This window comes from Equus przewalskii, chromosome 6, assembly GCF_037783145.1.
Source record: "Equus przewalskii isolate Varuska chromosome 6, EquPr2, whole genome shotgun sequence".
Lineage (NCBI taxonomy): Eukaryota > Metazoa > Chordata > Mammalia > Perissodactyla > Equidae > Equus > Equus przewalskii.
The window spans coordinates 38081814-38094813 of NC_091836.1; the positions used below are offsets into that span (position 1 = coordinate 38081814).

Consider the following 13000-nt stretch of genomic DNA (forward strand, 5'->3'; position numbering starts at 1 on the left):
AGGATTTATTATGAAGAATTTTTAAAGTCCCAAATAATTTTAAGACTATAATCAATAATCTTGTTCTTAGCAGTAATGCCAATATATTTTTTTGGAAACTGTTATAAGCATGTTGCATAAGGAAAAAAAATTACTTTCTTCACAAACAGCAGTTCCCCACTTTAGCTCTGGTCCAGCCAACTGGTTTAAGCCCCTCAAGATCCTTTATCGCAGTGGCAAGAAGCATCCTTGCTTCCTCTTTCTTGCATCCGCAGTGCCTGGTTCACAGTAGGCACTCAATGAGCATCTCTTGGGTGGAAATGAAGTTCAAGGCACTAGGACTCTACTCAAATCCCCCAACTCACAGCCTATCCAATCCCACTAGGCCTCTGAGACCTGTCTCTTCTACCAGGAGGCCTCCTCTGATCTTTGCATAGCCGCACGCAGGGCTCCGGGATTTGCCGCTGAAGCATCAGGCAGTGGTCTGCCTTGTGACCAGTGGTCTCCCTTTCAGCCCTTCACACTCATGCTCTTACTCCATCTTGCCATGTCAGTAGTCATTTACTTTTACCAAAGGGATTTTTACATCTATTATTTCATTGAACCCTCCCCTTAACCCCATTTTAAGGCTCCATTTTACAAATAAGGAAACTGAGATGCAATGAAGTTAAATCGTTTGTCAAGGCCCCTCTGCTAGTGAATGATGTAGCTTGGTCAAAAGTTCTTTGGACAGATATGGGTTCAAATCCACTACTAACCATGTGGACTTGAGCAAGTTATTCATCCATTCATTCATTTACTGATTCAAAAACCATTTCTTGACTCTGTGAGGCACAGTGTTGGTGCTAGGAACATAGAGGGGGGTGGAGAACATAGACAGTGTTCTCCAGGGATAACTCAGGCTCCATCTCCCCATCTGTCAAAACAGAATAATATCTGACTCTGCCACAAATGAAGGATTAGTCAAAGATTGAAATAAAACAAAATATATATAATTAATATATATATGTAGCATAGGTGTAGATATAGGAGAATAGTTTGCTCAGTAGACTAGGCAAATCTTCAGAATTTTCCAGATGCTTCCGTGATACTTGCAGATGATATTTCCAGATGCCCACCAGGCAGATTATCCAGAGGACCTGGTAAAACGCTGCCTCTTTTTAGAACATGGAAGAGCAAAAGCGTTTATTAAGCACTGGCCAGGGACGCTACCCTGTGCTACACAGTGAGAGGCTTCCCCCACGTGTAAGACAGGACCAGGAACGTGTGCCGACTATCCATGGTAATGCCTGATGGCCCTGAGAGTCCTCTCAGGGCGGGATCATGTCAGATGTTTTTAAACTCATGGGCTTTCGAGACAGACAGATGTGGGTTTGAGTCTCTGCCCTGCCGTTTACTAGCTAGTGACTCTGGACAAGTTCCTTACCTGAGCTGCAAGTGAAAAATAGGTGTAATAATAGTACCTCATAGGATCATTGGGAAAATTAAATAAGGTAATGTATACCAAATGATTAAAACAGAACCTAAGACACAGTAAGAACTCAGTAAGTAGCCCCTATGGTAAGTCTCTCCTACTATAGTATAAGCCTTGGGTTTCTCACTTGCCTGAAAGATACTTTTGTCTTCTAGAACAGCCAGTGCAGTCAGGATGCATGGGATGAAGATGGAGAAGTGGCCACATCAGTTCCTAGCCCCGCAGCCCCAGTGCAAATCTCCCTCTGCAGGGCTCAGCTCCAAGGAGTCCAGCTGGGTGCATCTGGCTGGGGAGATTAAATTATTTTTGAATTCCTAACTGAATGTTCTTTTAATGGAAACTTAATGACAGGCATTGAAATAGATTTCCTCCATAACCCCTCCTCCTGCGGCGCCCCCCAACACAGCTCTGGGTTGCACAGTTCCCGATAACCTTTATTCCCTACCCTTGGACTTTTATCTCCCCAGTGACAAACAGCTCTTGCTGGACAGAAAGAGGAAATTCCAGTCATTGTTCTCAAACTTCTGGCTTCCAAAATAAAATGCTCTATCTCCCCTGTCAAGCTTTGATTGACATTCACTTCCTGTAATGGCAGACAACAACGGCCCAGGGGCGGGGTCAGGGGCTTATTTGCATTCTTTGCATCAGAGGTTTTCATAACATTTGTTCTAGACAGAGGAAGATCCCCCATGCTACTCACAGAACCACCCTGTCGGGACCCATCTCCAGTATTATGAAAAATCTCCAAGGAAGGCACCTCCTCCACTGTGCATGCATTCCACCAAGGAAGTTCTTTCCTGTCCTGTTGCACACCCATTGGCCATGGGAAGAGACAGACACTCTAATCATCCCACTCTTAGCTTTGGCAGCTTAGAGGGGATCTTTTCCTTCTACCCTTTCTTTCTTTAGAAATAAGTTTGTAGACATTCTTCCAAATCTCAACTCTAAATATTGGCGCTCTAATCAACCGAAGTCCTGCAAGTTTAACCCAGGATCAGACTCTCCAAGTCCAGACCCCCATAGCAACAGAGCCAAATTAGGCTATTCAAGGAGAGTCAGTACCAAGGAAAACTGAATATGGTATGCATCATGGGATGCAGTTTTTCTTGAAAGAAATAAGAAATGTTGAATTGCTCTTAAAGTGGATGAATCAGTAAATCTAATAATATGGCACACCTGTAGCAATAGCAGTACTGATGCGGTCAAGACCTGCTGGCAACAATGTTACTGTGTTGGAATAAAAAGCTGGCCTTTAACACTGGCATTAGTCTATGGGCTTTCTGGAACCTTCTGTTTCCCATTTATTTTCTTTGCTCACTGAGCTCCTATGCCCTTGGTAACCCCCTTTCTCCAAATGCCCAGGGTTCTTATGCTGCTTTTAGGTTCCAGTCACCCTTTAGGATTATCAAAAGGTGACTCTGAGGCCTCACTTCCTCAGGACTTTATTGGACAGAAGTATATTAATGGTTGCTGGAAGTTCAACAATAATTTGCATTAAAAAGGAGACTCCAGGTGGCAGAATGTCTTAATCCTAATCAAGGAATATTTGGAAGCAGACAGACTTCTACTGAATAACCCTGAAAGAGATGTCAATCACATAGATTCCAGTTGTTCAGCTCTCTTAACAATCAAAAGGAATGGACTGCTTATGATCATTTCACTTCCAGCAATCCTCAAGCATGCTGCTAACGAGCAGGAGAACAGACCAGAAGGAGTGTGTTCTGACCTCCAGTTTATGAAGCAACTACAGAGTCATAAAACCTCATGACAACGTGCCAGCAGAGAATTCTAGCTCCCTCAAGCTTGTTATACCTGATTTCCTTTAGCTTTGTCAGCAGATTAATTGCAATTCCAACACACTTACAGGCACAGAGTAATCTCCCTTGTGGACCAGTTGTATCCACTGTTAGACCACTGACAAAATGCACAACTCTAAACCCATCAAACTTCTCACTAGTCTTGGTCAGAAGGACTAGGGTGTGTGTATGGATCTGTACAAACTCAACCCCAGGCCTGGGAAAACAAAGCCACCCCTACTGATGACTGCCGGCAGCTGCCGCTTCGTGTGCCAAGACTCACACTGGAGTGATTTGACGGCGCTACACAGGAAGGGACATCTCTGTAGCCGAGGTCATTTCCTCCCTGGGAAGCTGGAGTCAAGACAACATATATGTCCTATTTACCATCTTCCCACCCCTCCTGCCTCTCCCAGGAGAAAGTCCACCCTCAGTGAGAGGATTTTCTCCAGTTGGTCTGTCACAATTAATACACAATAACTGACACTTTTGGGAAGTATATGCACAGTTACAGAGATTTAATATATTAGTCAATACACTGAAAACATTTTGATTCCTAAGCAGCTTTGAGTACCATACTTTCCAGAATACATTCAAAATAACGTAGGAGGGGAACTGAACAAGACATTCACAGTGAAACCTTCCCCTAAAGATCAATCATTATACTGGGTTGGTCCCTTTGAGGAAGATGCAGTGTTGGCCTTCAGAGAAAGGAAGACCTCGCACTTGCCTCACAGTGGGTCACATCCTTTCCCTTTCACACTTCTCCTTTAGAAATGGCATTTCAGTACAAACCCTAAGCAGAAAAACACAGGGAACTTTTTTTCTCTCCGGAGCATTCGCAGTACTTTCCCCTTGAGGTGCCTTGGTACCTTCAAATTCCTCATTGCCTTCCTGGAAGAGGAAGAAACACTCTTCTCACAGATTTGTAGCCCAAATCCCTTCTAACACAAATTAGAAGAAATGCCACCACCATTTCAAATCCAGCATCCTTTCTTGCAGGAAGGTGTTCATTGAGATTCTAGAGTGGTGATTTACCCTCTGTCTAAATGTGCCACATGAGATCACTTGGGCCAAAACCCAACTTGGGCTGCCATGCCTGGATAGGCCCTGAAGCCTATCCCAGTGCTGGGCTCAGTGCTCCTCCCCATGTTGGGTACGTAGAGGTGTGGAGTGCATGGACTGAGGCTTCCCTCCATCCTCTGGAAACACAGCGTGACCCAGACTGAGATGAAAGCTCCAACAACCAGCGTTGGAGAAGGTCAGAGCCTCACAAACGTTCTTTGTGTGTCAGTCTTTTCTCATTGTCTTTGATTGATTCATCTCCCTCAACTCAGGAAATAATTTTTCCTTTGATAAAAGCCAGTGTTAACATAAAAGTGACTTTTTTCTTATCAGTAGAATCAAAATGAGAATATGATTTTTCCCTTATCCTATCTAAAGCTCATAACTTCTTCAAGGAGACTTTTAAAAGTCTCATTTGGCCTGTCCGTGAGACTTTTGATGATTTTGTCTGTTCCATCAACATGGCATGATTTCAAATAATCATCTATAGATTCCACTTGAGCTCCTAGGGCTTCCATATTCCAGTTTTCTGTAAATATAATGCATGTTCTAATGCAGTTGCCTTGTAGAGCTACGTGTCTTGTAGGATCATGGTTATTAGGTTCAGGGGCGGGTAGACTTTGAAGTCTCTTGCCCTACCTTCAAACCCCCAAATTATTGATTATATTATAATGCTTCTAGTCACTAGGTATCTTCAAGACTTTGCTTTATTTGTGTCGAAAAGCCACTGCTACATTTTTGTGTCATCTGTTTCATTGACTTCTGACAAGATGAAGTTGGGGTTGTCATAACCTCTCTTCATCCTGGCTGTAGCATCCTTCTCGTTATAAAGGCACATGGCACAGTGAGGGGTCTCCACTTCCACTGTCTTGCTAAAGTTATGGAAATCCACTCGGTATTTCCCTTCCTTGGTCTTGGATACTATGGGAGCAAAACGGTAGCCCCAAAGCACTTCTTCTGGGACATAGGATGTCCGGACTTGGCAGGTAGCACTGGTTGACTCCACCGTGCCATCTAAAAACACTACTAATTCAAAGTCCTGCTGGGGGAGAGTTTCTGCTGCCATGTGGAAGAAGGGGCTGGTGTGATCAATGACATGGTAAATTGTCAGTGGGGAGATGAAGAATAAATTTTCATTCCCTGCATCAACTACAAAGTTGATATTGATCTGGTCCAAAATAATGGTCTCTCCTTCAGGAGTGACCGTGGTCTTCAGAAGCTTTCCATATATGTGACTGCCAATAAGGAGGCTCTTCCTAAGATTAGCCACTCGGATTAGGAGGCAAAGCTTCCCACCCCGTTTACTGATCACTGCATTCTTGCTGAATGTAATGGTCTTGGCACGCTTTTTGGGTCTGGAGATCTTGGCTAAAATGGCACCACACATGAAAGAATTGACGATGACTCCGAGTATAGACTGGAAGATAAGCAGAAAAATGGCAGTGCCACATTTTTCTGTCACACACCTGAATCCATATCCAATGGTCACCTGCGTTTCCAGAGAAAACAGAAAAGCTGAAGTCAAGCCATTAATGTTCTCCACACAAGGGGTGTGGTTGACGGAAGGATGGAACTCGGGGAGATCTTTGTGAATGTAGGCTACAGCATACCACAGGAGACCAAAGAGGAACCAGCTCCCCAAGAAGGCTGTGATGAAGATCGTCATTTTGTATCTCCATTTGAGGTCAAGCACGGTCGTCCAGATGTCCACAAAGAATATAAACCTTGACTGTGCCTCCACATTGCCAAACTCGATGTTACACCTTCCATCTTTGGAGACGAGCCTCGCTCTTTGCCGAGAATGCCCAAAAAAGCAAGTGACAAACCATTTCCGAAGATGTTTGAACATTCTTTCTGTCAACACCCTGTTCTGAAAACACATCAAAGAAAAACAAAACAAAATTATGTTTATAGCAGCAGTGAACTAGATGACTCACATAAAGAGCTAACTATATATGAAAAGACCATTCAAAACAATCTGGGTTACTGATCGTTTGGGCAAGCTGACAAGTTTATTCTGGATACCACAATACTATTTCCAGTAGAAACTTTCCACTAGGAGACAATATTGCTTAAATGTAAAAAGGAAAAATAATTAGAGAGAGAGAGAAATGGAATGAATCTAACAGAGCATATATTCAAGTGTTTCTTGACCTCAGTAAGTTACACGAAATCTTAAAAATGTTTATGATAACCAATTATGATCGGTACTACAATTTACTCGATATTATTTTTTAAATCAACTCTTTTCTCTTTAATAAACTTAGCCTAATTCTAAGCAAAAATATCTGTGAAAGCAGAAGCTTGATGTACTATTTACTTTTTTTGTAATTTACAAAAATAAATAACTATGAACAAAACCCACTTATCAATATACTACCTAAATCATCTTGTGTACTGCAATTGGTACTCAAATATCAGCAGAAATCTTAATCCAATTCAATTCTCACATTTATCAAATGAAGGGACTGAGATTCAGGAAATTGTAATGACGCGTCCAAAGTTATGGACCCAATCAGTGGCAGGACAATAACTAAAGCACAAGGTGCCCTCCTTCCAGTCTGGAGGAACCTCTACCACACCGCACCATCTTGCATCTCAGTTAGTAAATTTTATACTCTAAAGTTGGATTGCCCTGAGACATTTTAAGACAAGTATTCGTCAACTTCCTTTTTTTTTTTTTTTAATTCTTGACACTATTTAGAGCAGAGTTCCTTAATACTGCTTGGTCAAGTCCTACTGGATGATCTCGGAAGTTTTCTCAGTGGATCTACAAGCTGTTTCTACTCTTCCTCCACGATTTGCCAAGATTCTCAAAAGGAACGGTATGATGGTGACCACCAATATCTCACACTTCCTTCCCTGCTCCAAGGCTGAAGGTCTGGGGAGCACTGATTCAAATAATACTCCATAAGGGTGGAACTATGTTTTATTTGTTTCTCTATTCTAGCTGCTAGCACCGTCAATGGGTGCTTACTATTTATTCAATAAACATAAGTGGAATAACTCAGTGAATGAATTAACCTCTTCAAAATGTAACCTGATCAATGGTTTCTTATTGATGATGTTATTGTGACTTCCATTTTATAGCAAAAGGGTGAAGGGATTTTCCCCTAAACAGCCAACAATAATGAGACCCAGAGGTCACAAATACTAGACTACCTCCTCCCCTAGGTGTGCCCGTCCCCACCCCCAAGGTGTGCCCACCACGGTTAGAAATGTCTTCGTGGTATTTTAAATTAAATGCAAATATGTTTCTAAAATAGGTTTCAAAATCCCCCTTCAAAATATGTTTATTCATACAAATTGGGAAGCGAAACCAACTTAGTGATAAATTTTAAACACAAGTGATATTCTACAGTGTCTAGCTCACAGCCTCAACCCAGGTGAAAACACAGAAGTCAACAGCAAGAGACACAGCTGAGATGATTTGAAATTTTGGAGACAGGTTCTAAAGACATAAAAAGAAAAAATGCTACCAGGAGAGCAAACAGCAGTGCGCACACTCAGACGGCCCTGCCCTCGGCCCACCCAACCTTCACTGACCCCATGTCTCCAAAGAGGATTAGGGGACAGTCCCCTGTGAGGCATACCAAAGGAGAGAGAGTCTCCTTCTGCCCCAGGCTCTCCCCTTTCTCTGCACACACGTCATTTAACCTTGCATACATTCACTGGAGACTTTCTCCCTTTCCCAAGTTTATGGAAGCTCACACTGTTTCAAAAGCTCTTCATAGAATGGATCTCACCTAAAATAATGAATTCAAAAGCCACCATTTATCACTTGAATCCACATTCTTTTTGTCTTACATTACAATTCCAGAGATGGCTCCTAAGACACCAACTTCTGAGTTTTTCTTTCCCACTACTCTTTCCCTCCAGTCTCTCTTAAATTCATTTTACTTTTGAGAATAAAGAATATTTCTGCAGAGTGAAGTACCCCCTGATTTATCTCTTGGATAAGTTTTGGTTTCCCTGCCTGTATTACTAACAAAATATTTTTGCCTGGCCTTGCAAAGAGCTGAAACAAAAGCAACCAGCTTATAATGCTTTCCCAAGATTTTCTGCACTTACCAACATCCTAAACATATTCTGACCCGAGGCATCCATGGCTGGGAAAAGCAAGGAAGTGGTGTCAGGAGTTGGTCTGTGTACACAGGCTGATTTCTTCTAGACCCAGCCTCATTTATTTTAGGCTTTGGTCAGTGGACTGATACTAATTTGTATTAGCTTGAAAACACTTAATTTGATAACGGAGTTGCATTGTTTGAACAAAGGCAATTGGTTGTTGTTAGACCAAGCCCCAAGCTGGGTACGTACTATTTTCCCCCACACCTCACATGGCTTGAATACCGTCATGCTAAGACGTGACAAACCACCAGCTAAGGTCCCTGGGCAGCAGGTGTGGATTATGTTCCTAGCCTTTGGCTCCTCTCCTTTGCCACGCTCTATAGCTCTCTTGCTGTTTCTCCTTGGTCATTCCTAATAACTTTTCACCAGAAACAATTAGTTATCATCAATCTCCCAGCTTATTCTCGGAAACACACCGAGATACTGAGACTTCCAAGAGTTCACACAAATACAGGTGAATACATAGACAGAGATAAGTGCGTATTTGTAAGATGAAAGTAAAACCACACGAGGAAGAAACAAGATACCATGTTAATCTCTTTATACAACGGTTACTGTTATGTAAGAAACTGAGATTTAAAAGCAGCCTTTATTGTTGGATTTATTTTATAAAATCTGGCATTAACTGAAAGTACTTTTTATGCGTACTGGGTTAACCAATGCTGTTGATTTATTTATTCAAAGAGTGAGAAGAATTACACCTAGAGACGGCAAGAATCCAGGATAACTTCGTCCTCTGACCAAACCCATCATCTGCACAGCAGACCCGCTATCCACAGCACGTCTCCTACTTTGCTTACACAGTGGCATTTAATCTAACCACTGACAGAGCCAATATGCATTTTTTGAACTATTGGGTAATTAGAGATTGGCCCTGGTGTCTGGATTAAGCACAGTTTTTAGGTTACTTTCTATTGAAATCAGTAAATCTTAATAGCAAGCAAAGGGCTGTATATTAGCTAATATTTACCAAGCGAGTCCTAGTGGCCTGGCCAAGCAAGTGGATCCTATCATTGCCACGTTTTTATTCAGTGCTCCAGCTTTCTTGTTCTGTAAACAGTCCGTTCTCAGAAAATAGACTTTTTGTAAACTTCCCAAACATTAATTGTTTGCTTATTTTTTAGGATTTCAAAGACAAACAGAACCCTGTTCTTGCTCTCAAGGAGCTCGCAGTCGAATGGAGAAGTGAGCTCAGTAAACCCGCGACTGCAGTGTAGTGTGGTCCGTATGGCTCTCTGTTAGATGGGTATCCACCCTCTGCAAAAACGCTTCAACTGACAGAAAACTGAATGCCTTTACGTGTGCATTAGTGAGTGTATCTGTCATCATCCAACACTGACGTGGTGGTACTTGTGTGTTTACTAGGCACTGTGCTAGACATCAGGGAAGCAATTGTCTGCCAAATGGGCACAGTCCTTGTCGTCGTGAAGGAGCTTCCAGTCGAGTGTAGAGGTGGAGACGGGAACGAGCTGATAAACAATCAAACGCATTGAGATGCATGACAGGTCAGCAAACAGTGGGAGTGCTCCCGGGAGCACCTGTTCTGAGGGGCAGAGAAGTACCACCAGGCGAGGGCCTGAAGATGGCATTAGAGTCACATATAGTAGGAACTCTATGAATGTCTGCTGAATGATAATAAATAAATTAATCAATGCACGGCTAACAGCAATGAGTTTGCTGTCACTTATACGGCTCCCCACCAATGGAGGTATTTTGGAAGAGACATTCCCGCATACATGGTAATGACCGCGCTGCGCTGTGATTGTTGGGTGTGACCCAGGCAGCGGCAACAGAAGAAGAGAACTTGGAGGAGCTGAAGAAGTCTCAGGGAAATAGGTAACAGAGTGCCAGGGCCCTCGGTGAGACGTGGGCTGGAAAGGCCAGCAGGGCCAGCACACTCAGTGCTTGGTGTGCCTGTGTGATGTCCGTGTTGTAGACTAGAGGAGAAACTGATATAGAGAACACACGTCTAGTTCCACTTCAGGGACAGCTCGTTATAATTCTAAATAAGTCTCAAGCCTCTTCTGTTTAGCGGTCCTTCAAATTCTTGAAAAGAAACTTATTTTCCTCCTGAATCTCCTTTTCTTCGTAAAAATGCAGGTTTCATTTGCATGCAAGGCCCACATCAAACAAATCCTCTTCATCCTAAGTGAGGTACCTACAGCTTGAGCTCACAGATGAGACTGTATTTGCAGCATCAGCACAGAGGCTGTGCTTGCGGGCCTCCACCTGAGAACAAGCCTTTACGAATTTGGGGTTTCCTACAGCACTTGTCGCACCGCCTCCTCCCGCCTCCAGCACGCTCGACAGCCTCAGCATCAGAGAGAGGAGGGCAAACAGACCTGGCTTTATTACCTCTGTTTAGAATCACACAGCTATCATCTCTCTACATAGATGAACACTGACTGCAGGCCGCCTTTCAGAGAAACCTTTCACAGCCTTAGTTTCCTTCAGGACATTTCTAGGAGTTGAGATTTTATGCTGGATGTAGAAAATATGAGTTATGGGTCCTGAGAGCAGAGCCAGATTATTTTCTGTAGTCCCTTTGGTGGAGAAGAAATTCAAGTTTCCATGAAAATGTACTGCTTTGTTTCAGGCCAACGGTCCATTGAATCAACAAGCATTTCTTGAGGACCTACCACAGCAAGGCATAGAATGGGATTCTGGGACGTGCTCTCTGCCTTCTTAATCAATATAATCAGACAGACACTCTATTCATTGAACATCTCCTGTGTACCAGGCACTGTGCTAGGAAACAAAAGAGGTGACAGCCCCTGCTCTCAAGTTGCTCTCAGATAAGTAATTCAATCATGCTACGCAGCAGCCTTACGGCCCTGAGACGACTGAGCACGGGGTTCTAAAGCAGCCACCAAGGAGGAGACCCGACAGGCTGCGTGAAGTTTATTGTCTTCAACACCCTGGGTGAGGAGCTGGAACAAATGCCTCTACCTGCTCCTGCAGACGACTTCCTGTTTTCTATGAAAATGGTCTCAAGCTATTGAGGATAACCCCTCCGCTGGATTTGCAAATGCTCAGGGCCCCGAGGAGCGCTAAGGCATCCAGCTCCGTGAACTACTCCTTTCACATCCAGAACCTATTGTGGACAGAGGGCATCTTTTTGTTCCCTAATTCCAAGAGAAGTTCTCTCTGATGTCTTCAGCATTATCGGGCAGCCCACTTGGGGTCAGCATAAGCTCTTCTTAAATAGAACTTAGCAAGACCAATGGAAACAATTTTTCCTGGCCTCATGGGTGTGTAAAAGGGTGTCTGAACCTCAGGACTCTTCCAGGCTAGATTTGGGAATGCCCTTCAGGAATTTCCCACATTTCCCCTGGAGTGAGTGCCCCCAGGCCCTCTCCACTGAGAAGGCACAAGTCTGCTTGTGTCCAGGATGGGAATGCAGCCCAGACTTTCCCGGGTACCTTGCTCCTTCCAGAGAGTTTGACAACAAGAGCCAGGGAATTGCGAGGTCCGAGGGTGCTGGTGCTCTCACGAGGCACACCAGGTGCTGTAGGGATCTCTGGAGCCAGCCAGCCATTAGCACTGCCGGAGAAGTACAAGATGTGCCATGCGTGGGGGATCAAGAGAGGATGGGAGACCTGGTCCAGATGCTCATGGCACAGTTAATAATGAAAGGCAGGGAGGCAGAGTGGAAGGAACTCCAGCTTGGTAAGCACAGATACAGATTTGAACTCCACTTCTGGCACTTAATGGCCAGGTGACCTGAGCAAGCCACTTAGCCTTACTGAACCTCAGTTTCCTCATCTGTGAAATGGCTGCAAGAATATACTTTCAAAGGTTGTGGTGTGTTTTAAACACAATCGCATATGTAAAGTTCGTAGAACGTAGCAAGCATGCAATAAATAGTAGCAACTATTACTGTTAGCCCGAAGTTCAAACGTGTGCAGCAGTTTAACCGGGTGTCACTGACCCAGGCCGTTCAGCCTCTACTACACAGAGCCCAATGGGCTGTGTGGGAGGTGACAGCCTAGTGAGAGGGAAGGCTTCTAAGAGAGAGTGACAAACTTCTGACAATACATCAGTGTCTGTGAACTGACTGGCTTCAGAGCCCATCCTTCCACGTGGAATAGAAGACCTGGGAAAGGCAGACATGTTTTTATAAAGGATTTGCCTATAATCAAGGCAGAAGCCTTATCTGGGTGAGGTGGAAGAGGATAGAGGGAGAGAATTATCCTCGGCAAGGCTGAGCAGAGACGTGGTCATGATGCTGGTCTTCTCCTACCGTAGACATCAAGCAAGATGATCAGATCACTAAATATATATACACATATATATATATGCGTGTGCCCATTGGAAAGGAGAAAAGCAGCCCTGACGTCTGGGACTCACAGCTAGGTCTTGATTTTCTGTTGAACACAAACAATTTCACAGAACATCAACAGCAGACAAGCCCACACGATGATCAGGTCCAAACACAGAAAAAGTCATGAACATTGTCCAAACCATAAAAATGACCACTATCCCCCTATCCTGGCCGTTATGAGGGACCCCTGCTTCTTTGCCATTAGCAGGTTTAGCCTCACACTAGTCTTCTCTC

General features: G+C 43.7%; 1 protein-coding gene across 5 annotated transcripts in view; it reads right to left on the reverse strand.

Annotated features, from left to right (window-relative positions):
* Positions 1-3740: 3740 nt before the first annotated feature.
* Positions 3741-13000, reverse strand: part of KCNJ1 (potassium inwardly rectifying channel subfamily J member 1) — a 29372-nt gene continuing 20112 nt past the window's right edge. For 3 of the 5 annotated variants that reach the window (XM_070623417.1, XM_070623418.1, XM_070623416.1), the window contains one exon: positions 3747-6184. In XM_070623417.1, the coding sequence (XP_070479518.1) occupies positions 5045-6163 (1119 nt within the window). In that variant the 5' untranslated portion in view covers positions 6164-6184 and the 3' untranslated portion in view covers positions 3747-5044. Of the gene's footprint in view, positions 6185-13000 lie in introns of all 5 variants that reach the window. The other 2 variants (XM_070623414.1, XM_070623415.1) reach the window with 1 other exon arrangement.